At 47.4% G+C, this 27,429-nt stretch overlaps 2 protein-coding genes across 3 annotated transcripts; one reads left to right on the top strand and one right to left on the bottom strand.

The window, feature by feature from the left end:
* Positions 1–1,486: 1,486 nt before the first annotated feature.
* LOC115324800 lies at positions 1,487–11,619 on the top strand. 2 transcript variants are annotated; one of them, XM_042290959.1, is made up of 4 exons: positions 1,487–2,452; positions 3,226–3,323; positions 8,710–8,941; positions 10,539–11,619. In XM_042290959.1, the coding sequence occupies exons 1-4, from the start codon at positions 2,398–2,400 to the stop codon at positions 10,640–10,642; spliced, it is 489 nt and encodes a 162-aa protein (XP_042146893.1). In that variant the 5' UTR covers positions 1,487–2,397; the 3' UTR covers positions 10,643–11,619. The 2 variants fall into 2 exon arrangements, with proteins under 2 accessions (XP_042146893.1, XP_040070044.2); XM_040214110.2 differs by having other exon boundaries at positions 1,487–3,323.
* A 9,470-nt stretch (positions 11,620–21,089) lies between these two features.
* Positions 21,090–23,170, bottom strand: LOC121835840 (piggyBac transposable element-derived protein 2-like). Its single transcript, XM_042290354.1, has 2 exons — positions 23,066–23,170; positions 21,090–22,783 (listed from the first exon to the last, which is right to left on the bottom strand). Exons 1-2 carry the CDS (start codon positions 23,106–23,108, stop codon positions 21,090–21,092), a joined length of 1,737 nt encoding a protein of 578 aa, XP_042146288.1. The 5' UTR covers positions 23,109–23,170.
* Between the last annotated feature and the right edge of the window lie 4,259 nt (positions 23,171–27,429).

Below are 27,429 nucleotides of genomic sequence, written 5' to 3'. Positions count from 1 at the left end.
ATCGGCAACGCGCTGGCCGCCCGCTAAGGAGCAGCGGGTCGCATTTTTATTATCGGCATTAGTTGAGAATGCGGCGTCCCCTGACGCAATATTTTGGCTGGCTTCGTATTTTGTGTCACTACAACGACAGCAGTAATTTATTTCATTTTGGGTTTTCGGCCGGAGTTGCCCTTTAAGAGGGATAATCCGGAGAGTACCCGGGGGTGTTCGGGTTCGTGGGCAGGATGTTTCGCGGGACCAAAACAGTCAAGGGACCGAGTTGGTCCCGAAACGTTGGGATTTTTGCTTTTAATAAAGCTTGGTTAAAGTTTCAAGTTAAAGTTTTTTAAATCATTCCTAACCAGACGAATGTCCGTCGAAAACGTTTACATTTAAGTATGCGTCACTTTTAACCAAAAAGCAAATCACCAGCACGAAACCTCCGTTGACGCTGTCGGGGTGGGAACCGAACAGGACGAATGCATGTTGATGCTTTGAAGTCATGCGGGGGGTCTATAGAGCACTTAATAGATATGTTTATAGTGCCAGATATCTAAAATATGCACTTGGCGCAAATTTAAATAAGGACTAATACAAGAACTTTATAAATTGTAAGAGCAATGGAGGCCGCAGACTGCGACAAAAATGTCTGTTTTTAATGTACATTTTGAAGCACAGTATCTTTGATGCAGACAAAATAATGCAACATGTTTTTAAAGGAAGAAATGGCAATATGGTGTAGAATGCTTCAATTACCTATTGAAGTTGCAGGAATTTTTACCTTGCTACATGTTTCAAGCGCTGTAAATATTTTTTTTCATGAACTATAGATCTTTTCCGCTTACTCTCGGCCCCGACCGCCAAGTAGGCATATCCAGTATGGGCGACGAAAAAATATCAAAAAGTTTCAACCTGCAAATAGTAAAAAAATAGAGGGGAGGCAAAACGAGAATGTGTGACGCTTACGTTTATGTTCTAAATGCCTTCTATTGGCGTGGCGACGGCAAAACATTGTTTTCGCCCATACTGGGAATGACAACAATTCAAGATGGCGGCGCCCTTGCAAAAAATGTCTATACCAACAAATTATATACAGACGATAGACCCTTATGTGAATAATATGTTATAAAACATCCAATGCTATATCTTAAAAACACTACTAAATAATAAATCCCAAAAATGTCAAAGCCAGGTTTGGTAATTTTTTCCACATGGTATTACTTTCCAGAATTCTACAAATTGTGGATGTTGGCACAATAAACTATCTTTATAAAATATCTGAGCTTCCTATAGTTTGTACTTTGTCTGTTATGTGCTATCACTTTACAAAAATTATAAAATGCAAAAAGGGGGTTAATGCATTGATGCAGTCTAAATTTTTTTTCTCGAGAAATATATTTTTTTAAACCCCTTTGCAATTTTTAAGAAAATATCACAAAGGACTTTGAGAAATATGAAGACATTCAAAAATGTCGACCGGACACGTGTGCATTATCTAATACGAACAGATCCTGTTACCTTTGCCCTTTTTCAACATAATCTCTTCACCGGCAAATTATCTTTCGGTGTGCAACAATGCCTTGGGGAATTTATTACTAATTGACACTTGTGTTGTATTTAGCTCTCCTGAAATATCATGTTGCTAGCTGTTCAGTTTTGCAACTTGCTTTTGTAAGATAAATCAAAGTGCTACACAGGTGACATCACAGCCCTTGCTGTAGTAGATTGCTTCTGGCATACAGGGCACATCCTTTGTGAACAGATTATGTTTTCGTTTCCTTTTTTTTTTTTTGTGGCAGGCGGTTTTTTTATGGTCCAAGTATTCACTTTGTCAAAGCTTTCTGCCGTTTCCGAGCATGTATGGGTCAAAACCAGTACATATAGATTTCTCACCAAAGTAATTTAAGTTTGTCACCCCCTAATGAATGCAAAATAACTTTCTTGTTGCAGTTTTTGTTTGTAAAGTTGCATGGTTAAAAACAAAGACATGTGCTGACATGGGCGTCACACAGCCGAGACATAGAGGTGATTTAAAGGAAAGCTGCCAGATTTAGAAGATTTATACTTTACGCCGTCTTTCCTGTGCTACGCTGTAAGGGCGAGCATAGCTTGCACAGTGCTGCAGCCTCGCACTGCGGACTCACAATGCTAACACGAGCTTTGTTCGACAACACCTGCATCAAGCATTTACAATGTATTTTAAACAAAAATCTCATCAATCAGTCGACAGCTGCCCACATTGCCCTTGTGTGATCTCCTGATCCACAATAATTTCTTGCTTCCCATACACTCCTCAAGAAAAAAAATTCTCTTAGAGGGTTAGGAATCTAGTGGAGCTCCTTTTTACTTCTCATTGTCGACTACTGAGAACACCTTTACAGGTTTGAGGCCTTTTGTACCTTTTTTAACAAGTGTGGCATGCAGCATATCAAAAAAGACTTGACTGCCAAAGTTGATAGTCAAACATTTGAAGGTGAGCTGCCGACCCCTCGTCGGCCTTCTAATGCCCCGGGACCCCCAGTCGTCGCACTGCAACCCCCACTTTGCACACCTCTGGTCTTGGGCATCGCTGTGGTGCTGAAACGCATCACGGATGATGTGCTTACCACATCCTCATTTATGTCTCAATTCGTGCTCGATGACGTTGCGCGTGTCAAACTGTTGCCTGCTGTAGTCCTGTAGGTCAAACAGCAGAAAATATGAGTGTGGCAGACAACTGTTCTGCTGTAGCTCACTCTGCAGCATGGTGGTCAACAGAAACCTCACAGCCTCAGCTGCCAATTCCCTCCACTTGTGTTCTTCTCTGGCACTTTTACGAACAAGTGCCAGGATCGCAACAGTGTGGCACACCGGCTCCTGTGACATTTTGTTTACCATTTTCAATGCGTCATTTGAAGATGCATTCCAAGCACCACAGCAGTGATCATACCATCAGTTGTTTTGATGCATAAAGCCCCATTTCTGTTGAAAGATTTCAAATATTTTAGCGATATGTGGCCACTTCAGGCATGCATGGTCATTGCTTCCATGAACTCGAATCACTGTTCCCGATGATCAGTTTATGAAATAAGAAAGTCTGTAAGATTTGTGCCTCTCATTTGTGTTTTAAAGATTTTTTCAGGGAAATGAATACACGGAATCAGTAAACTGCACCTAAACAAATCATGTCCAAGCAGTCTTGTGTCACTTGCTGCTTAAGCATATTTTTGTGTTCTGCTTTTTTTTACTTTTTTTTTTATTTTTCAGAGCTTGCAAATGCTGTGAGCGATGTTCGCCTTCTTCATGAAGAGCTGCGAGAAATGGGGAACGCGAGAAATGCAGAAATCGCGGAACGTCAAGCAGAGGTATGTAATAGTTTTTACATTTGATGTTGATATGAAGCAGGAGCAATGTTTTCACCAGTTACAATTTTGCAGAGCTTATTGTCACGAATGACAGCTAGGTGACGAGGCAGGAAGTAACCGAGGAAAATGCATGTTTAATGGGGCGAACTTGTGCCCAAAACAAAAGAGAATAACTACATGGTGGGTGTCGAATCTCAGTCTGCAACGGAGTCAAGCGCGGGTGATAGACTGACTGGCTACGCGGGACTCCTTTTATAGCTGCTTCACTTTGTGGAATATTTCTACTAGAACATTCGCCACTAAAACAAACAAGAACATTCTCGAATTTTCTAGAATGACGGATTTTACGAGTTAATAAAAAGACAGCAACCGGTCCCGGGATTCAAACCCGGGACCTCTGCGTGGTAGCCAGGTGCAGTGCCCACTCAGCCACCGCACACATATGCGGCAATATGAAATAATTTGGTGTAGTAGGAGCAAAGTTGTCACTAATTATAATTTTTCTGAGCATATGAGACGATTTGATAGAGTAGGAGCTATGTAATAATCAATTAAAAAATGGCTTTAGGTCCAGTTTATGATGAGCATGTGAAAGAAGCAGACCGGAGGCGAACTAGTGCCATATTCGACTGGTCGCTTTCCATCATTTTAGAGCACCCTGGAAAGCCGCTGCGCATTGGGCTAGGTTAAGTCGGGCGCTCCAAGTACATTCTGCAGTACTTTCAGAGCGCTCTGAAAGTGCCGGCTGGCTCCGTCTCCTGAGTCGCTGCGTTGCGAGGTTGCCGAGTGTTCAGCTGGCACGCCGTTCCTCTCACTGGAATTTCGAGGCTGTTCGAGGCGGGGTTTAGGCCGCACGTCCGGAAGCTTCCTGGCTCGAGACGACGTCCATTCCCCGAAGTGAAGAACCCAGGGGTCCAGTGGAGGTGGGAGAATTGGTAACGTAACGAACGGTTTAATTACATGGTAGCGATACAGTCGTCAAATCCGAGAGAGAACAACGGAGCAGCCTCGCGCTCCGCCTTATATAGGGTCCGTTTCTCCCTCACTCCTTGCCAGGGCAGCCAGTGCGATGCAGGAACCCGCCGTCAAGTGCGACGCAGCAAAGTCCGCCGTCCAGTGCGACGTAGCCAAAGTTCTCCGCAGTTAGGCCATGCCTCTCTCCCTTTCCCGAGCGCACCAACCACCACGCACACACACACGTCCCGCTAACGTCACGGGCGCGTTGAGACTTGTTGCCGCAGGCCCCGTCACGCAGGCGACGGTCCCGGACTCGTCGGGACTCGTTTCGCGCAGGCCCCGACAAGCGGGCGACGGTCCCGGACTCGTCTTGACTCGTTTCCGCAGCGTTGAAACTCGGAAGAAGGTCGCCGAAGGTTCCATTCTTAACAGCCCCTCCGGGGCCAGGGAAACCTCGAATGGCCGGTGATACTATCGCTGGCCTGAAGAGGTGGGCTTGGAGTAGGCCTTGAGAAGATGCTGCAAGCACTAAGCAAACTCCCAAACCTCTCACAACGGAGGCATCAGCGGAAACGTCCCCCACAACACCACGCCACACCGCAGTCAAACGCTCGGAATCCGCCAGAGACCCGCCAGACTGGATTACGGATTACCAAAATTTGCCAAAACAATGCAATTTAAAACCTTAGGACAATTTCGGGCATCGAGACCCGCTGTCGCCAAAGCAAAACTCATTTTTCCAAAGAGGTCACTATGAACAAAATACAAAAAGACAAAAACTCTTCGCAATTTGTGAGGTCATTTTGGGGTGTTAACGAAGTGCCCCCCCTTAGATCCTCATTCCCGTGGATGACGAAAACCTCTGAGATCATCCCTACGCTTTTTGGTGATATCAGAAAAATCTGCTCAACCCATCGGCATTGCTGTTAAATTTGCCTTTCCTCTTTCTTACGCTGAAGTCATAGTGATCGATTTTCACGTGATTTCTAGACGTGAAAATGCGGTCCTTATAGCGCCGATAAAACAATCCGCCTTTTTCATGCCCCGTCACATTGGTCCTGGCAATCTCCTGAGCTGTGCCGCGAAACCCTGACACACTAGGGTCGCTCTTCTGCTCGACTGTCAAAGACGCTCTGTCTACTCGTAACAGAGGACCAAAGTTACGTGACGCCGGAGCTACGAGAGATCCTTTGATGATCCCGTCTTCCTCCGCCTTTTTCGCCGGCGCGTTGGGACGGCGTACACTTTCTAGTGCTACGAGGTCGGGCTGTTCTACAACCCGGTCCCCTTCATCCCGTTTCTCTGCCTCCAACTCTGGGAGTGCTTGCTCCCCGTCAGCTGTCTTTCGCTCTGGATCACTCGTTAACAAAGGGGCGAGCTGACGCGATTTGGCCCTCGTACACGACTGAACGAGTCCTTCTCCCAGTTGTTGACCCCTTTCGCGTAGCAGGAAATCTGACCGGTTAGAAAACAAATAGGGATACTCCAACGGGACTGTTTGCGAGACAGCCGCCTCTGTCACTAGCTCTCCGAACGGGCCAGTTATCCTTACTCTCGCCATAGGCAGACAGACACTGTGCTTCTCGAGCAGCTGCTTGATCCAAACTACCTTTCCAGTAAAGTCGGATGGCGTTACATACGACGGATGAACAACGTCCATCGTCGCTGCACTGTCACGAAGCACCCTGCACGGCTTTCCATTTACCTGGAGCTCGTGAAGATAGGGACGAAGAAGCTCCAGGTCCCTGTCACTACCGCTCACGTACGAGAACACAACCCGCGGTTTGTTACACCTGGCCGCTGTGTGTCCCGGCTCCTGACAGTTGTAGCACAGGAACGGCTTCCTTGCCTCGAACTGCCCTTTTTGGCTTTTCCGTGCCTCGTCTCCGTTCGAGGGATCTCCGCTCGAGGGATCTCCGCTCTTTTCTGGGACCTTTTGTCCTGTTTCTGGCTTCTCGGGCCTTTTTTCTCGCGAGCCGTTTCCCTGTCGGAAGGGCTTGCGCTGATCGCTCCGGCCGGGTTCGCTTTCCTCTCCGCTCAGCTTTCTACGCGTCGCGTACTCTTCGGCTAGCTCAGCGGCCCTCTCGACAGAGTCGACTCCCACCCTATCCTGCACCCAGAGCTTGACTGACTGCGGAATGCTACGAAAGAACTGTTCGAGGCACACACACTCGACTACCTTGTCGCGGCTTTCGTACACTTCCTCGCTCTTCAACCATTCTATCAAGTTGGTTTTAAGCCCGTACGCGAATTCCGAGTAGCCCTCGCTGCTCTTTTTGAATGCGTTTCTAAACCTTTGACGGAACGCCTCGGCAGAAAGGCGATACCGCTTCAAAAGGCTCGACTTCACCTTGTCGTAGTCGTCCGCGTCTCTAGTATTAAGGCGCGCGACAACCTCTGCAGCCTCACAGGGCAACAAAGTCAAAAGCCGTTGCGGCCACGTTTCTGGGGCGAAGCTCAACTTCTCACATGTCCTCTCAAAGTTAACTAAGAATAGGCCCACGTCTTCCCCAACTTTAAACGGCTGCAGGAGCTTCTTCATTTGATACGACTCGGCCTCACTTGCTCGTACCGGAGCCCCAACTCTACTGTTCTGCGAGTTTAATCGCTGTTGTTCAATTTCGAGCTCTAGCCTTTTTAGCGCTCGTTCCTCTGCCGCTGCAGCCTGCGCTCGTTCCTCTCTCGCTGCAGCCTGCGCTCGTTCCTCTCTTGCTGCAGCCTGCTCCCGTTCTCGTTCCTCTTTCGCTGCAGCCTGCGCTCGTTCCTCTCTTGCTGCAGCCTGCTCCTGTTCTCGTTCCTCTTTCGCTGCAGCCTGCGCTCGTTCCTCTCTTGCTGCAGCCTCACTTTTAGCGTTCTGAAGTAATTCCCACGCAATTTTAATATCCTCTGCTTCCGCGCTGTCTGAAATTGCTTTACTGATCTCAGATTTCTTCATCTTTTGCTCCACCTCCACACCCAATTCTTCACATAAACAGAGTAAATCTGTTCTCAGTAACCTCATTAGATCCATGATCGCTGCTTTTTAGCTTTGGCTTTGTTCTAAAACTTGTCGCGAGGTTGTACAAAAACCTAGCGCACGAGTCAAACACTAAGGATTCCCAGCAGTTCAAAATTAATTACCCATAATCTGAAGCCTGGCGAATCTCAAAGCAAAGTCCAAACGCTCACCCACAGATGTAGCACGATGTCGCATGGTCCGATCCCAACTGCTGCCAACCAGTTGTTCGAGGCGGGGTTTAGGCCGCACGTCCGGAAGCTTCCTGGCTCGAGACGACGTCCATTCCCCGAAGTGAAGAACCCAGGGGTCCAGTGGAGGTGGGAGAATTGGTAACGTAACGAACGGTTTAATTACATGGTAGCGATACAGTCGTCAAATCCGAGAGAGAACGGAGCAGCCTCGCGCTCCGCCTTATATAGGGTCCGTTTCTCCCTCACTCCTTGCCAGGGCAGCCAGTGCGATGCAGGAACCCGCCGTCAAGTGCGACGCAGCAAAGTCCGCCGTCCAGTGCGACGTAGCCAAAGTTCTCCGCAGTTAGGCCATGCCTCTCTCCCTTTCCCGAGCGCACCAACCACCACGCACACACACACGTCCCGCTAACGTCACGGGCGCGTTGAGACTTGTTGCCGCAGGCCCCGTCACGCAGGCGACGGTCCCGGACTCGTCGGGACTCGTTTCGCGCAGGCCCCGACAAGCGGGCGACGGTCCCGGACTCGTCTTGACTCGTTTCCGCAGCGTTGAAACTCGGAAGAAGGTCGCCGAAGGTTCCATTCTTAACAAGGCACTCCCAGATCTCGCAGATCCAATTCAGAGGATTTGAGCGCTGGAAAGCTACCAGCCGAATATGCTATAGGAAAAGTAACGTCATCGGCAGTATTGGTGACCCTTGCCTGACATTCATGCTCAGAGTTGCCGAAGATGTCATCCTAGTTTTTATTGTAGTAAAACAGAAGAAAAAAATATTTTCACTGTAGCACACTGTGAAAAAGGGCTTCTCCTGTTTTCACATTGGAAATAGCTGTTATGAGGAAAGAATGAAGGAAGGGCATATTTAAAAAAAAAAAAGAAAGGTTACGCCCGTACAATTTTTGGGGTTCAGAGATTGCATTGTGAGAGCACGCTAGCTGCTTTCAAAAGAATTAACTTTTATGTAAGTGAGCTTTATTTCAACATTCTTATCTGGGCTGCACTGGAAAGCACCCGCTAGCTCAATTTGGAATGCCTACTGCCATCTACCAGTCCTTTTATGCACAGCCTTATAGCTTTCATTTCATTGGGTTCAGATAAGAAACCTTGTTTGGAGAGTGCATCTCCGTTACAACACATAGTCGGCTGTAGTCAACGTTGTTGATTATAGAAGTAACCCTCAACAGCCTTTTCTGAACAAACTGGGACTCGCAGTACAACTGAAATCGTTCTGGTTTCTTCTAGCCTGAAGATGAAACTGAAGACATAGGGGGCTTCATGGTGAGCAAATCGCTCCTGAAGATGGTGGAGCTGGGCCCCACAAAGACCGCCACATCATATGCCAGAGAGCTGCTCCGCCAGATTTTCCCGGAAGAAGAACTAATGGGCAAGTCCATCTCCGGGAAGCAGTCAAATGCACAGAAGGACAAGGACGCAAAACCACAGCTAGATCCAGTCAGGGTCAACGCTGTAGTGAGTGAGTATTCCTTTTGCAGTTTTAGGAATGAAAAATGGAAATGGTTTCTGCAAACTATTTCCTTAAAGAGACACGACACAACCCAAAATATTTTTAATATGTTTATCAATGCGATTTAATATGGTTCAGAAGACTACTTAATCAATACTTTGCTACAGCGTCACACATACTTCAATTGAAGTAAAAAAAAAAAAATACAGCTGCTCGAAACGGGAACTGAGACTGGACTGGAGGAGGAAGAGGAAATGTAGAGGATTAGAGCGTTGCCGGGCGTCACGTGGCAAAACTCCACTGCATTTTACTTTTTTTTTTTTACTTTTTGCCCCCTTCATTTTTCTGTTTGTGCGAGGCAGATGAGAAATTCGCTCGTTGCACGAAAAACGCGAAATTCAAGCACGGGGTGCTTGACGTTTGTGCGTTTTTGAAGCACCTACCTATTCGTGTTCGTAAGACGGGCAGGAGAAACGACGACTCGGCGACGTCTTTGTGCGAATCACCTTGGTGGTCGGGCGTGTCGTACGGAATAAATCCTAATTTTTTTCTGTGGTAAACGATTTCTCTTTTGACGCTAGACAGACTCGCTGGTACCGCGAACAACACTTCTGAAGTAGAGGTCCCACGCTCATCGTCCGCCGCCATTGCTTAGTTCGCTTCGTTCAACCTACCCACAATACAATGCCATGCTGAGGATGCACATTGTTTTTCCTCGTTTTCTGTGCAACTTTTTTTTTTCAGTCAACATATTTGCAGTTTCTGAGAAGCCAAAAAAATTGGGTATCCTATTTTTATATTTTTAATATTGAGCGTGTGCCTTCGATGGCCTATGGTTCTGATTATATTTGGTGTGTGTGTCTAAACTATAGAGAACTGCACGGGACCACGGAGAAGAGAGTGAGCGCGACTCAAACTGGCCAGTTCTCGATCGGCGGTATTAGGGCGGAAAGAAAACAAATTTTGAGCCGCAAATAGTGTTCTGGGTAGTTGGGGTCTCATGTGTGATGTACAAATAAAAACCTTGGCGAGCATTAACAGCCTGTCATTGTCCCTTTAAGCACAAGCTTTGAATATGTGAAAACTATTCTTTGCATAATCTTCTTAGTGGAATTTTCAGATAAATTTCTTTTTATGATTTTTTTTTCCTCTTGGTATGCAGGAGCAACTTGGCTCCCGCATGCCTGCTCGTTTTTTTCTAATTGTTTTCCCTATTAGTTATCCATCGGAAGTTTCCTCCACGCTAAACTTGCTTTTGAACATTGGTTCATATGAGGGGCGTGAAACTCAGGATACACCAGCAGCAACCTTGTTCAAGTTAACAGTTACAAATTTTGATGCATTCGAATTGCCGGGAGCTCTCGTCGAAGTACACAAGGGTTGAACTGCATGTTAGCTCAACACGCAGGTCCCGTTCAATTGTGCTCGTATTATCTGCTGTATGAATTATTGATATCGAGCTACCATGATGTGCTGATGGGACCAATTAACTGAGAACTCTTAATTGATGCAGCATTATTTTAAATTTTTGTTAATTCATGCATGCAGATGAAAGCTTGTTTTTTAGATTTAGCAATTTGTACAATCTTCGTCTGCGCATTTTCAGAACACACTTGCAACAAGTACAAGTATACCAAGGAGTCGACGGTGAGGACGTCCCTGTCAACCATGCTCAACAAGCTTCAAGCAAACCATATGTCCCTCCCCTAGATTCACTGCATTTCAGTAGCGGGGAATAAAGGTTGTATAAATATTGCTTCTTTTGTTTAAATTCATAATATATGGACATCTACCTTATACAAAATGGCAGACCAGAACACAACCCTGTAAACTAAAAAGCTAGCATGCCAGATAAAGTGAGCCATAGGTGGAAAATTCTTTAGCAGCTCTCAAGCTGTGCCTGCAACAAAAGTGTGTATTTCTTCTTGCAAAATGTAAGAGCAAGCCTCGTAAAGTTCACTCCTACATTTGCTCACATGCAGGTGCTTAAAGCCCAGGATCATTACAGAATTGTAGGTGTTCACTGTGTCAGTCAGAAATGTGTCGCATTCGTTGTAAATGATAACATGTATGCTTCCCCTCTGTATAAGAACATTGACTACTAAGTCTAGTGTACTGTTTCCCTGTATTTTGTTACTAGCTTGCCTTTGACTATCTGTGCATGTCAGTTTTTGTCCTTGCCTCGACCCAATTCGCTTTTAACATTGTCTGATGCTCGCTTTGACGGCTTTCCACAGCTCAACGCATCAAGTTGAAACTGGCGTCGAATACGTATTTTACTAGTCCTGTTTATACAACTCGCCTCGAATACATATTTTTCTAGTCCCCTTTGCACATTAAAATTTCAAGTCTATTAGAGATGAAAAAAACTATTAAAAAACTAACCCATTTAAAAGAATAGGGCATTTTCCTTTTTAGTTTTTTTTAAATTTTATACTTGGATGTGATACTTAAAATTTTAATGCCTAAATCCGACCAGTGAAAGCTGTATGTACTCGAGATTTCTACTTGATACGTTGAGTCGATCCCTAATTTTTGTGGGTGATTTTAGAGTCGAAACCTTGTTTTGACACACCCTATACTTCATACCTCACCCTCCCACTCACCTTCCCACCCTCCCTTCCTCCCTCCCTCCCTCCCTCTCCTGTTCCACGGGTGCTAGAAAGTCCGCTTTGTCACTGAGCTCATTTTATATACGCTTATCTAACATACATCTAATGCCGTATGAATGAACTTGAGTTTTCCTCAAATGTTTCTATGTCAATGTTCAATAAACTATAAATAAATGCCACTATAGTCCCCAGTCTCTTTATATAGGTGAAATTTGTAATAGAATTTTTAGTGGTTAGTCACCACACAGCTATTTTAGGTGGTGGATGAATTAACATGCTCATAAGAATGCGCAAATGGGCTTGCAAAAAAGTGCATTGTTGCTTGCATTCAATACGATTCATTATCTTGCTTCTATAGGGAGAGACATAATACTGACTTCGAATGATCTTTTCGAGGCTAAGGGAACCCAAATGGTTGAAAGGTCTACATATACCCAATGAGATTTTCTAGAGCCAAATTGAGCATTTACGATGTTAGTTTATCGCTCCGGTGATACGCTTTAAAGCAGCTAGCTAAACAAGCTTCTACAGTCGAGTATATAGCTTTTGTAAACAAATCATTATTGGGAGCGTTTGGAATATTGAAGGTCTATATACGAAATGCGAGCAGCTTCTATGGCTGGTGTAGCTTTAGTGACACCCTAAGGACCATAATAGCAGCTAATTAAACTATTATTGTCGACTATATAGCTATAGCTTCATGGTACAAACATGCAAAACTTAATGCTGCCAAAGAATCTTCATGGTCGACAGTACCATAAATTTTTTTTTAGTTGCCTTAAAGGGGTACTTCGGCCGTTTTTGAGCAACCTAGACTTCAGTCGTCACGGTATGCTATTTATTTTCTCGAAATCCAAAATAGCAATTGAGAAAACCGTAAATGAAGATGATGCCGAAACCAGCATTCAAATTTTCGCGCGCTCTTCGATTGTGTGACGTCACACATGGTACAGACTTTCAGGTCGTGCATGTAGTCTTAAACAGAGTATTTCGAGTGTTTTTTTGCGTGCTTCTCAGTGAATCAGTTACCAAACATTCTTTTCCCACCATCAAACGTCTTGTAATCAGTTGGGAAAATGGCTTAATGCTGCTTACTGCCCACTTTGTACCATTTCTGTTGTCACATTTCAATGTTGCCAGTAGAGACTCCCGGTTTGAGAAACACGATAAAAACGAAATTCGAAAATTCAATAACTTCGCGAATTTTTTTACTTTTCACACAATACTTCGGGAACTCATAGAGCCTCGCCTATCGGTGTGCTGAGCCAATTTTGAGGCAAATCAGCGATCATGAAAAAAACGCTGGAGTACCTACCCCTTTTTAAGAAACTTGAATGGTCGCATGTCTATAGATTTGGAGACGAACTTCCTGTAGGCAGCTAAAGAATTCTTTTGTTTGAAAGTCTATACCTTTGGTAGCATACAATTTTCTTTAGATTAAAGGAAGACGTATGGTTGCACGTCTCTAGCCTTGGAGACAAGCTTCTCTACAGATGGCTAAGGAAAATTGAATGGTCACCGGTCTATAGCTTTTGAGGCATCCACTTATTTATGTTTGGCTAAAGAAAGTTGAATGGTCTCAGGCCTATAGTCTAGGAGACATCCAATTTTCTATAGCAGGCTAAAGAGCATTTAGTGGTTTTATGTCTTGAGGCACGGTGCCATAAAATTTTCTATAGGCGGGTAAAGAAAATTTATTGGTTCCCTGTCTTTAGACTTGGGGCCATCGAATTTTCTATAGGCAAGTAAAGAAATTTTATTCGTTCCCAGTCTTTAAACTTGGGACCATAAAATTTTTTATGGGTGGGTAAAGAAAATTTATTGGTTCCAAGTCTTTAGACTGGCTGTAGGTGCACTTATGGATTTCTATGGCCGACCATAGAGGGCCATAGGGGGTGATATACGGCCATAGAATTTTCCATAGACGACCATAGGCCATTTTTGTATGGGATGGCTTCCAGAAGCCTGAAGAAGGGGTCCCTGGACCTGGTTTGGTCGTTGATGGAATTCCACCAGTACCACGTCAGATGCAACGGTAGCAGAGTCTTGCTCGTCCCCTTGCCTTTTTTGAGGAGGTCTTGTTCTAGGGCAGTCCAGGTGGACTCAATCTTCTGGGTGTGAGCGCCGGTTTCGGGGTCCACGAAGTTCTCGCTGTGATTCACGGTGAGATGGTTGAGCACCATGTGCCCCAGTTCATCGTGAACCGTCCACAGGCCGTCGTAGCCCTTCCACTTGTCCGTGACTGCAGTGGTTCCCGGGTAGACGTTCCTTGCTACGATGGCATGCAGGGTCCTCCGGTTCCTCTTCTTCACCTCAAGCAGGCGAAGCTCTCCCGTCCCGAATTCATCCGAATTCAAAATCACATCATGAATTCGTCCAAATTCACTATCACTTAACGAAGTCATTCACCATCACAGTCAACACGAATTCACCGGAATTAACCATCACATCATTAATTCCGCATAATTCACGAAGTCATTCAGGTTCATTCTGACTAAATTCGACTTCACGGCTGGTAGCCCTTCACGAGTTCGCAACTCTCGCGGAATAGGACTGTGGCTCCTTTTTGTATCAGCCACTTGAAACCAGGACCTCATTCCGTCGGAAAAGTGGGATATTTCGAGAGTATGAAACGCAAAACACATTGATAGAGCGCCAATCCAGCCAATGCCGCGCTGCGATCGTGTCACGTGAATGTTAGTTAGTGTCCTGAAACGAGTGTCACGTGAATGCGAGTTAATGTCTTGAAAATCAAACATGGAACGAGCCAAGCCAAGGTGGGGGTGAGGGCGGGGGTGGAGGATATCCTTCATTGCTACACTTTCAAGGGGTAAATATTTTGCTCAAAAATTTATTTTCAGAGAATTTATTTTTTAACATTAACTTTCGTTGAGTACACGGTACACCCCATCAGCGTGTATAATTTTCGTGTACAGAAAATGCACTCGAGTGTCAGACTCAGAGGTACGACAACATTTTTAAACTGAAAATTTCCATTTTCAACTTTAAATCGCTGGGTAGCGCGCAAGCCAAACGCCGCAGAGATCATTATGTCTATCTGCACCAAGATTGAAGCACAAGGTCGGCAAGAAGCTCACCGATTAGCGAGGAACCGCTCAGGACAACGGTGACATTCAATGTTACCCATCAAATCGACACCGCCTGTCAAACCAAATGCCCGCCACCCCTGCTTCCCTCCTCCTTTGAAATTGCCACCACTATACCTACCGCGGCCGCACTTTTCTCAGACCCAGAACAAAAGCAAGGATGAAAAAAACTAACAACAAATCAGCAGAAGAGGCTGCAATGGTGCCGGGTAGTCTGGAAACACGAGGAGGGCGGTGAGCTTATATCAACAATTCAAGAGCGAAGGCTTGAAAAATCCGAGGCGCACGCGAGCCGCGGATTTTGGTGGGGCGCTATCCTTTCCCCACCGCGCGCTTCCCCTTTTGTCGACGCCATCAGGTCTGGGTGGACGCAGCCCGCGGACTGTGTGCGGCTGCGCCATGCATGACTCACGAGCGAAACGGCACAGCGACAGCCTTCAGGGACTTCCCTTATAAACAGCTGTTACTGTGAAAGTGGATCGGCAAAGGGGCACCGCGCTGAGGCACGCACGGCCACGCAGCGAGACAGATGCCCAAACCGCTAAAAGTCGAATGGGTCCCTGTCGTTTGTGGTGAAGGATGAAAACAAGCAGCAACCAAACAAGCACCTGCGTAACATGTTTTACGCTTATTCTGAATTCATACCCGTGTTCACTAGCTATCACGTCGAAAATTAAGTTCACGGTACTACTTCCCATCACAAACTTATCATTATCAAGTTCACGAGCCACTCACATCACAAATTCATCGTGTTCACGAGCCATTCACCATCAGGTCACAAATTCATTGAGTCATTCACATCACAATGAATTCTATTCAATTCACGAAGTCATTCACAATCACAACTGATCATGAGTTCATTCAAATTCACGAAGTCATTCACCATCACATCACGACTTCATTCAACATCACATCATGAATTCATTCAAATTCACAAAGTCATTCGCCATCACATCAAAAATTCATTCAAATTCGAGAAGTCACTTACCATCACATCACGGCTTCACGACTTCATTCACCATCACATCACGACTTCATTCACCATCACATCACGAATTCATTCAAATTCATGAAGTCATTCACTATCACATTACAAATTCATTCAAATTCGCAGTCATTCACCATCACATCATGATTTTTTCCACTTCACGAATTCATTCAGAGCCATTCAGATTCACGCCGTGAATGCGAATAAAGGTGAATGAGCGAGTTCATGAATGAATTTGCCGAGGTATGACTGCCCATCCCTGCGCCATGGGAATCCGTTTAGCTAGCCCGTTACCTGTTTTGAGAAGATGGTTTTCTGTACTCGGTAGTTTCTAATAAAATTACTTTTTTGTTTTGGGTGTTTTACGCACTTGGGCAGCGACGTTTTCAAGAAGGTGAAAAGTAATAGCACTTTTTTATAACCACATTTTGGAAAATTAATGAAATAGAGTAGCACAGTTCTGTAACGCGAACCGTGTTTTACACGTGGCAGACACGTTGCTTTTAAGCGATGAAACGCTACGTCGGGGTTCTGCGCGTTCAGAGACGGCGTACGTGTGTGAAATGTTAGTCATTAGGGTTATTCCCTGATGCCCCCCGAATATGCTTTTTCTCTCCTCCGTCGACGAAGCTTGTGAGAACCGATCGAGTTCCTTTCTACCGCATTGTGCACTGCTGACGCCATGTGGCGATAATATCGAAAGGGCTTTGCCGAAGTGGACGATCTCGTGCCCACAGCAACGCTGCCTGGGGATGACGAGGCTACAAAGGGACAAAGAGACAACGGTTAGGATCTTGGCTGTGTGGGACGAACGAGGACGGCTGCCTGGCTTCTTGAGCACGAGGCTCTGAATGCCGCCGCTAGCCGGCGAACTGCCCGGAGCTGCAGCCCCCCATGGAAGACGACTGCCTGGCTTCTGGACCGCAGGGCTTGGATTGCCACCGCAAGCCGGTGACCTTCCCGGAGCCTTTGGATAACAGTGCCGCGTCGAAACCAACGTAGCAGCTTGCCTGGAACCACAGGTTCCCATGGACGACGTTTACGCGCCTGCAGACCATTGGGAGGCCGACCCAGGGCAACGTTTGCGTGCTGCCCGCTGACTGCCCGGACATTGACGTGAGGCTTGTCTCGTAAACATTGTTGGGTTAATAAGCAGTTAACCTAGGGCGTGTGTAGTGTCCATCCGAGGAAGGGGAGTTAAAGAGCCGCCCACAAGCTCGATCAACAGAGTGTTCAAGGCCGGCACCTCTCACGTGGACACCTAGCAAACAAAGAAGTCGGGATCTGGGAAAGGCGACCTTCTCGTTCCCAAGCCGGACACACACCCAAAGGAGATTGAACCATAGCGGTGACGTTTGTGCCTCAAATATGTTATTGTCCGTGTTCGTTGCCCACCTTGAGATAAGACCTGTGCGCCTAAGGAGGGGGGGGTAGGGTGTTCGGGCTTTCAAGTTGAGAAGTGTATCACCGCTTTCTGGTTTCGGGATGACACACAGGTCTCAAACTATTGTTACAGAGTTCACTCCTTTGTTAATGATTTCGACATCCAAATTAACAAAGCACAGCAACTGCACTGTCTAAAAGTTCACTTTTGTGTACATCGTTGACCTTTGCCTAAAAATTGCTCCCCCTTGTCTCATTTCGTGGGTATATAAACGGACAGGATCGCCGATTTTGTGTGTGCAAATTGATCTTCGATCATGGCGACCACTTCTCTACCTGCCGGACGAGTGGACGCCGGCGTCTTTACGCTCGTTACGATATTGTCGGATCCCCGAGCACTGCTCGAGCTTTGCTGAATGTACGGCCTGAGCCCCATCCCCCCACCTCAGCCCACACCGGACTCCGACCCCTGTCGACGAGGAAGACCTGCGGCTACTGATGAACTTAGGAACACCTACAGGGTGCTCGGCTTCAACCCCAAGGCTCCGAACTGCGGTGGTTCGGTCATCACGCGTTTTGGGGAAAACCCGAAGGGCGCACGTCTAACATTCCAGTGCGGCTCCTGCAGGAAGGAGGTAAGCGTAATTATGGCGTGTGATAGTTTCGTATTACGCCTAAGAAGATAATTAATATGCTGTTCTTTCACAAAGGCCACTCAGCAGGCCTAATTGTTTTCACATTCTCTTATCTAGCAGTTCACGTACGAACGCAGTTTGGCGTCCGCTAATAGTTTGATTTTTTTATTTCAGCTTTCGCAGGAGAATGGTGTAGACAATCTCCGTGGCGGGCCGTCCCGGCCATCTTTTTTTCCTATGTGGACGTCGAAGGCCGCCCCAACGTCCAGCTCTCCAGGAGGGAGATCCTGCGGATCTGCTTTTCCCTGACAAAAGGGTACTCCAGTGTTCAGATGACAGAAGCTGTGCAAGACGTCTTCCCAATGGGAAATGACGTCCTGTGCGATTGGAAGAACTTCATTAGTGAAGCCGACCCCACCCCACTGGGAGGGGTCGGCGAGGTCGTCGAGGTGGACAAGTCGCTCTACCGGGGCAAGCGGAAGTATAACCGTGGACGGCTTCTGACGAGCGACAACGTGCCTGGTTGCAGCAGCGACCACTACCGCGGGACCGAGGACAAGGGTCCTTGGTCCCAGAGTCTACGGGAGAGCTTCGCCTGTTCGAGGTGAAGAAGAGGAACCGGAGGACCCTGCACGCTATCGTAGCTGCAGGAACGTCTATCCGGGAACCACTGTAGTCACGGACAAGTGGAAGAGCTACGACGGCCTGTGGACGGTTCACGATGAACTAGGGCACATGGTGCTCAACTATCACACTGTGAACCACGGCGGGAACTTCGAGGACCCCGAAACCGGTGCTCACACCCAGAAGATTGAGTCCGCCTGGGCTGCCCTAAAACAAGACCTCCTCAAGAGAGGCAAGGGGACGAGCAAGACTCTGCTACCGTCGCACCTGACGTGGTACTGGTGGAATTCAATCAACGGCCAAAGCAGGTGCAGGGACCCCTTCCTCAGGCTTCTGGAAGCCATCGGCCGAAGGTATCCGTGTGCATGAACACGCCCAGCAAACGGCCCTTTTTAGGGCCACCCACTCCAGTTCAAGCAGTCCTCCAAATAAACCTTAGGGTTTATTTGCAAGCACCAATTGAAGCAAGATTTTTTTTTTGTTCGCACGGTATTTTTGAGCCTATCCCTGCATCGCCGCAGATAAACCAAGGAAGTAATTATTATGGGTCATCCAAACGAATTCCCGTGTACGCGGCACGAGCACGTTTTTACGGCGACGTCAGAAAACGCGCAAATGACGCCAGCGCCCCAAAGCAGGAGGCAGAATATCTAAACGGATGGCGCGAGTGCAACGCGAACAAGCGTCGTCGACGGCGAGGGTAGCGCGCTGGTAGCGCGACGACACCAGCGACCTGACGCTGGCGGCGGAGAAAACGCGCTACGCTCCCCCGCCGCCCCCCCCTTCCCCTCTTTTTACGTCCTCTCTCTCTCTGTTCACGCATTTCCTCCTCCACCTCATTCTCCTCTCTTCATTGAAATTTTCAACTGGGACCAGTTGGTCCCAGTTGAAAATTTTCGCGTGGGTAACCAAGGTCAAAGTGAGCTACAGTTCGGGCGTGGGGCGGTATGCACAATGGGTTCCGATCGAGCCCATCTCCATGTCGTTTGCCATGAAGGGAAAAGCCTTGAGGCATGTATTGGTGCGCAGAACCGTTTCCTCTCGTTCCAGCAAGTGCCAAGACGATACACAAGTCGCAGGGTGGTACCTTCGACACTGGTATACGACTATGCTAAGACTCACCCTCAAAAGCTGGTCCACGTTGCCCTTAGCCATGTCACTACCCTCCAAGGCATGTATCTGACCAACGTGGAGCAAGACCACAGATTCTACCACCATCTTAGCAATCCAGATAAGACTTTGGTATCGGCATTTGAGCGCCTAAACAAGCACAGCCTGGACACAGCCTCATGCTCGCTGTAGAGAGCCAATGACAAACCCCGCCACGGTCTACACAATCGCCCTGCTCAATGTCTGATCGTTGATTTGCCATATGGCGGACGTTTGTGGTGACCGTCTCTTGACCAGTGCTGATGTTCTCTTTACAGAGGTTGGTGTTGCCACGGAATCACAAGCTGTCACAATCCCCGAGTTTAGCATGGTTGCTTATGCCAGCCGTGTTGACACTACCAGAAGCTTGGGAGTCTGTATCTATGTGAGGAATGGGATTGCTGCCAGTGAACTGACAAACGTAGCGGTGCCCAAGGGTGAAGCCTGTGCCGTTCAGCTTGACGAAAGTGTTGTGGTCATCGAAGCCGTGTACGTGTCGCCGAACAATTCAGTTAAAAACACTATATACATAGTGGCTACGTCTATTCGCAACTCCAACGCCCTATAGGTGGCGGGGCGGTAGTTCGAAGATGGCGGAAGAGACGGGGATAGATTCTCCAGGATTTCCATGCCCCTGCTCGCTGACCCTGGTCAGCACGCTAAAAATGATTTATTTGTCTAGAAATGCGAAGTGGTTAGGGCAGGATCATATTACAGGTGACGGAGATGTTGATGCGCGTTAGCAAAACGAGCATGCTGATATTTAAAAGTTGCCAAAACCTAAATTTGCCTAAGATCAAAGAGCGTGTTGGTGAAAATACAAGAGTCAAAGAAAGAATAAAAACACTTAGGGACAAGGAAAGACAGCACAGTTCTTTGAAAGAACTCTGCTGTCTGTCCTTGTCCCTAAGTGTTTTTATTCTTTCTTTGACTCCTCAATTTGCGATGCTTTGTGGTGGTCGAACGCGTTTTAGGCACCGGCCACGTCACTGTTTGTGGCACAATGTTTTTGAGGGTAATGAAGATATCGTGTTCGCGCTTTGCCTGGCCATTAGTGCTCTAAAAACTGAGCCGCGCACGGTTACAGCCAAGCTTCGGAAGAGCAACATTCACAGTATTGATGTCTTCGTGCCAGAGGCTCCCACCTCGCTGCTCACCGTCGCGGTTTTATAGTGTATATCAACACGTCATCCAACTGCACTATGATTATTGATTGGAAGTTTATTATTGGAAGCTACCATGCGGTGTGGCATTGCAAAAAAAAGCTCGTGCTGCGCCTTTGAAGCACAATTTTCAGCACGCGCCAGATGTGTTGCTGTGCTCACGGTAGCCTGCGGTAACGCTATGCCAAGACTGCCTATTACCATAATCGGCGTGTTTAACCTCGTGGGACCCGAGAAAAATCCGGCATAGGAATTAAAGATTAAATAACATTAACTGCTTGATTAGGGGTTAGTTTGAGCATTTGTGATTTTTTTTTGCACTATTAGTATGCAGGTTCAGTAAAAATTGGTGTCCACCCACATGGACAGTGGGACTTTACACTTCAGTCAGGAAAATGAACACAAACTTTATTCAACATTTTGTGAGTTAACTTTTCCAGGTTAGGCTTTGGGAGGACAAATAACAAAACTGGAGCGATACCGGCAAAGAAATGACTCATTTCTTGGTATGGAAATCAAAGAAGCAGTGCCGGTCAGTTTCAATGCAAAGGTAGATGTCACAGGACGTGCAACGGTGCCGAGTCTTCTTTGAGCAGCCAGGGTTCCTGCACCGTGCAGCGTTCTTGATGTTTTCTTTCTTTGGCATGTGAAGTGACTGTGACGTCCGGACTGGCAAACTTGGCAGCGGCTTGACTCTCTTGCGTGGAACTTCAACCGTGTCTTCATCGCTGGAGTTTGAATCCTCTTCAAGTATGGTACTGAGAAGTGACTCAGCCACACTGATTTTGAATTCGATGTACTGCATGGCAGGTTGCTTCAGATACTTCTTGTTTGCACGGTACTCAATCCATGCATTCACGCAGGCCAGGTCAACGAGGTGAATCATCGTCCTGAGGGTCCATCTTGAGGTACGGCGACGTTGGCTGTAAAACGACATCATCCTGTCGCAGAGGTCAACGCCTCCCATTTTTTCGTTGTACTTTTGGACCACCATTGGACGAGGGACTGCGACCTTTCTGTGCTCCTGCTTACTGTATCGCTGGCATGTACCAACGGGTTCAACACCAAATGCTGTGGATGCAAGTGTGACTGCCTTTTTGTCATACCACTTGGTTATGGAGAGACTGCCATCGTGTTTCAGAACAGCATCTGATTTCCCACGAGGTTCTTTTGCTAATTCCTTGTCTGAAGCCAGATCTGCTGTTTTCGGGATCCGATTCTTCATTATCGTTCCAGTTGCGAATATCTTCTTCCTAAGCAGTGTTTCGAGAAGTGGTACAGACGTGAACCACCGATCAAAATAAAGTGTGGAATCCTGTGGGATGGTTTGGCACAGATGTACGACGGAGTTTCCTGACACCCCAAGTCCATAGTCTGGAAAAGTAGATTTTCCTTGGTACAGATGAAAATCATAAACCAATCCATCCTGTCCCGCAAGGACGAAATTCTTGAGGCCTATGGGGTGCGGCTTGTTTGGAACATACTGCTTGAGTGATGTTCTTCCCGTAAAAGGGACCATCTGCTCATCGATCGAGAAACAGTTCGGCCGCAGCAAAGAGAGGCATCCATCCCGAATCATGGTCACAAATGGCTTCACTTTCCACAGCCTGTCCTCCTTCTTTACTGCATCAGGCACCTCGATCTCTGTTGTGCACGTGAGGTTAGAACGGATCCGGAAAAACCTCTCTCGGGCCATGGCGTTGATTATCAACTGCACTCCAAGTCCAGCCTTCCAGTAGTAACGAAGACGGGGGTACCCAGTTGTACTCATCAACATAGATATTCCAAAAAAATGTTGAACCTCTTGCCTTGTTACTTTTGCGATCGTCCCATTTCGTTCCAGGATCCTAATGTTAGTCTTTTCAGCCAGTGTCTCATACATGCTGGAAGCGAAGTACTGCCGAAAGTAGTCGCCAGGTGTGAACGTTCCCTTGCTTGGATCATGTCGGCACCCAGTCTCCAAAACTTGTGCGCCAGAGTTTGATGGGGGGCTGGCAGAGGGTTTCCAAACTTTCCTGGCAGGCGGCCGCGATTCATCTTCATCACTTGATTCGTCGGAAGACGAAGAATCTTCTCTAACTTCATTTTCTGCTGCCACAAAATCAATGTCATCGTCAGAGTCGTCAACGTCAGAACTTGTGGCACCGCACACACTGTCTAAAATGGCATCAGCCTGACTTGTTGTTAGTCCTGAAAAATATAACAGAGTCAAACAAACCAATTGTTTTCAATTCGCGAGTGTTTGACATTGATAGCGAGCAAAATATGGTCATCGCGAAAATCAAGTCACAAGTTTTGGGTCCCAGCGTCCACCCACGCGGACACACAGTTTGGAAAGCGACTACTGCAACCCATGCTAATACTGTTGTCAATATTAGGCATTATTAACCATCTCTGAACTTTCAAGAGCACTATAGAAATATAAATTTACAAAGATTCCGTTTATGTAAATCATGTAAACTGATTACATACCTTGGCGTCGGCCGTAGAACGTGCGAGTGCTGCAGGTCGCCATTTGCAACTACGAGCAGCGAGTTGTTTTCAGTGCTGTTTGCTCCACACTCCACCAGATGGCAGCACAGAATATGTCCATCACGATGGACAGGAGTTCTTCCCTATGTGCGGCGCTGTTTTTTTTCAACAGTTAAAAACCCAATGTCCACACTGGCGGACGCAGGGTTTCAGGAGGTTAAGGCAAGACACTGGTTCTAAAATCGACTTTTTTGTTTATTAATGGATTATAATGAAAATCAGTGTGTATATGTGTTTTGGCTTCCTCTTTTCAAATATTCAATTAGTTCTGCAATATCTCAATTACTTTTTGAGTTACGAAGAAAATAATGAAGCCTAATTAGGTCATATCTTACGACTCATTAAGGAACTTTCTAATACAAATTTTTTTGCATAAGTGATATGGATTTGTAGCTAAAGACCTGCCATGCAAGATGATGCTATTTATATTTTGTAAAGATAGATCATTGTATAAAACTAGTCTAATTAGGTCAAGTACACTATTTACAAAGCCTAACGAGGTCACATTATCACTAATAATAAAATTTCGGGCCCATACTGTCATACAAAAATAGCATCACCCTGCAGTTCACTTCTTTCTGAATCCAACGGTATAAAGTTTATAGAAATCCTTGAAGAATAATCTCATGAAAACAACCGTAAGGCTAGGCATGTAGACGAAAAATGCGAAGCTGAGAAAATTGCAGTTGAAGTTTTGACACTCATTGCATAAAATTGAGTAAGAAATCCCATGCAATAATGTTCAGCAATATGAAGCATAGTTCCATCTGAACAAATTGAGATGAAAAATTCTGCGATCCGTTCACAAGAACCTTTATGTAAAATAAAGTTATAAAAGAATGAGTAGACTCTATAAGGGACAACGGGAGGAGGCACTAAGGGTTGCACGTTCCAAAAGCAGATTTTGTTTGGCCCTGAAAAGGGCCTTTGTTCATGTAGCACTTGAAAGGGGAGCCCCCTCACAGCTGTCCAGGACTGTAGTCCCCCAGCTGTTCCAGTCTGGTGTTGCCTGGAGAACCTCTGTTTTGCATTGCTGCTGCTCTGGTGGGCAGCGTTGGCCTTACGCAAACGCAGATTGTCCTTCTCCATGCTGCGGCGTACGAGGCAGTCACCGGCAGCATAGCCCAGGCTCGCAGCAACGGACTCGCTCATTGCCCGCCTGCCCTGATTGTAGACGGACACAGCTTCGGCAGCAGCCCTCTTGACGCTGTCCAGGGAGGCATTGGCGTTCTTCGAGGTTTGCGTCCAGATGACCGAATGCAGGCTCTCGCTGGCATTTTGCGTCTTGCCTTCGCTGCACCGTGCCAGCAGGTTTTCATCACTGAGCCTTGCAAACACTGGCTCGAGGGCGGCCCGCACACAATCTGGAAGAGGGTTCTTGTGCGCAGGTGGACACTCGCCATTTGCCAGGGCTCTGTTGAATTTGCACTACGACTCAGCTCCGTCGGGGCACTTGCTGTGGTCTGGAGCACTGTCTGTAGACGTCATGTGCAAGAGGGTGGCTTCCACTGCCCTCTTGATCCCTGGCACATCGTTACTGTTGCTCCTAAGGGCATAGCTGTAGTAGTTTTGAATCTTCTTGATTAGGTCCTGTGTCAGTCTGCCCTTTCCGCCGAGTGCTTCACCCTGGGCCTTCTTTTTCTCAAGGAGGTTACGCAACGCAGCCCCCGTCCGCTTGTGCACATGATTGATGCAGTCCTTTTTCTCGACCTTGACGAAGCCGTAGACTTTTGCCTCGGTCAACGCATGAAAGGTTCGGCTATCTCCATCCGAGAGAACTGTGGTGTACCTCAGTCCGTGCTTGGCCAGGGATCTTTGAAACATGGCCAATGCAGCCTCCACTTCCATCCGACCTGAATTGCAATCTATGTTCCTCTGGCACTCGTGGGCTGCGTACCAGTCGCCGTACCCCTCTTCCTCCGGCTCCGGTCCCAGGGCACACCCAAGGCAAAAGTTGGAGTACACCACATGGTCAAGAACTAGGCCGGAATACAGCTCGACAATGCAGCCCACACCAATGTGGGAGCTGCGTCCTCTCGTCATCCAAGATCCGTCAAAGATCACGCCGATGTTGCCGACAGGGTTCAAGAAGTCTGCATACAGTCTCTTGACAACTTCTGAGCTGGCAGCTTCACTTGCGCTTGCTGACTTTTCGCAGGCTTGCACATGGGTCTTCAGGTGTCCCTGGAAGGTCTTGTGATGCAGGCCGCGGTGTGACAAGTTCATGGACGCACAGAAGTCTGCGAGGGCAGTGACTCCTTTCCCAATTGACTGAATTCCCTTCATTGCCCTCATGTTCACTTCGGAAGGAGTGATCTTCGCCGTTCCGGCAACTCTTGGTGAAGAAAACTGCTTCTTCTCAAACTCGCATGTGGCACAGACGAGCAGAAGCTTAACTGCCAAGCCATACTCTTTGTCCGTGGCCTTGCTAAGTGTCAGGGTTCCCGCACCGCAGCTTCCGCACTTCGCCTGCGCGAAGAGGTCGTTGAGAGCTTTCATGTCCACTACAATGAACTGCGTCCCAGCGTCGCGCGTCTGGCCTCCTGTGGTGACGCCGAGAAGGTCGAATTTGCGCTGGGTCGCCGACTTTTCCGATAGCGCACACTTGCATTCGTCCGATCGTGCGACTCGTTGCGTCTGCTCGGCCGTGGAGTAGTATGCGGTGTCGACACGAACCGCGCTCGCAAAGCTCGACAAACTGCCGCTGCTGCATGGAGTCGCGATGTCTCCGGCTGATGTTTCCGGACGATCCAAGGCATCCGGCGGTGCCGATCGCGGTGGCGCACTTGCAGCAGACAGCTTCGGCTTCTTGTTCCACGGTCGCTTCCTCTTCCTTCCGAACGCTTGCAGCGTGCTTGATTTCAACCGAGCGTCGTCCGGCATCTCGAGAACTCGAAGCGAAACAAAACAAAACACGCGCGACTTCGTAGCAAAGCGAACCAACCATGTTCAACGCAAGCGCGCAAACGGGAACTAAAACGTGCGCTCGATAACTGAAGAAACAAAGCAGACAGGCCTAAGGAGACGGGCGAAGACGGGCCCGGGAGCAGACGACGCACCTCTCGCCAGCGCGGGAACGGAAAGGAGGAAAGGAGAAAAAGAGTGGAGGGGCGCGTTTAGGCCAATAGCAGAGGCGCTAGGCGCCGCGCGTGCTCTGACGTACAGGCACCTTGCTAGCCGGCCAATGAGCGATCGCAATTGGGGCCTTCGAAACCCGCGGAATGCGGACGTTTCCCGATGTTGTCGCGATAACGAATGGCATGGGGACGTGGGGAAAATAAGCGGCTTTCCAACAAGACCAAGATGGCCGCGATCCGACGAACGATCGCGAAACGCGCGGGGCGCGAAGTTCCACTTGTTTTCATTGAACTCGCTGTGTTAGGGCTCTGCGGGGACATCGTAAATATCATTTTTTTCATGCTTAGACATTGAATTTGACATTGAAACTTTGCAGGCAGGTACCTTAGACTACAATTAATCCAAATATGTGAATTTTGAAAAACGTGAAATTTCGCGTTTTTTTACCATTTTAAGACCCGCGTCTCCCCTTAAAGGTTTACTTTATTGCTCTATCAAAAATAAATATTTTACTATAACATACATTTTTTGTACCGTGATTATTCGCAACGTTGCGGCCCCTCTCGTCAAAACGGCCCCTTCTAAGCTCTTGTTGCGAACGGTTAGCTAACAAAGACACGTTTAAAATGCTTCGAGCATTTCTTTATTTGCTTTGTAATCACCTAAAAGCTAGTACGCGCATCTTGTCTTTTGAAAGTGCTTGGAATAAATGATCATGTTACTTGTAACGGCCTGAAAACGCGAACCCTTTCCCGATGTGTATTGCTCGACATATCGTTGCACGACGAGTCTTCTCCTACTTAGGGCACAAAAGACTTTTCGTAGACCGTACGGCAGAGCTCTCCATAACTAGTGGGAGTGTTTGCCATCACGATGAGCACAGATTGAGCTGGAGGTCGTGCACGAGACCAGAAATCCGCAGCGGAGGAGATATACGAAAAGTCCCTAATGAAATAAGACATCCCAGTCCTTCGTGCAACGGTGTTGCGAGGCGGACCACCAGCGTTCCTATTTTAACGCGCCCACAGTTTTCGTTAAAACGGCTTCACGCATCAAGGCCGACAGCCCGCGCTGCCGCCGCCGCTGCCGTCCCCGCTCCTCTGGTTCTCCGCTCGTCCGCGAGAGGGCGAGCGGTGGGCTGGAGTTGCGAATACCTGGTCGTGTGGCAAGTGAACTGTGTGTGGTGGCTGGTGACTTCAATCGTGCTCCAGACTCTTCTGGTGTTC

This window comes from Ixodes scapularis, unplaced genomic scaffold, assembly GCF_016920785.2.
Source record: "Ixodes scapularis isolate PalLabHiFi unplaced genomic scaffold, ASM1692078v2 PGA_scaffold1__304_contigs__length_218370807, whole genome shotgun sequence".
NCBI lineage: Eukaryota > Metazoa > Arthropoda > Arachnida > Ixodida > Ixodidae > Ixodes > Ixodes scapularis.
This window is presented reverse-complemented; position numbering and strand designations above follow the sequence as displayed.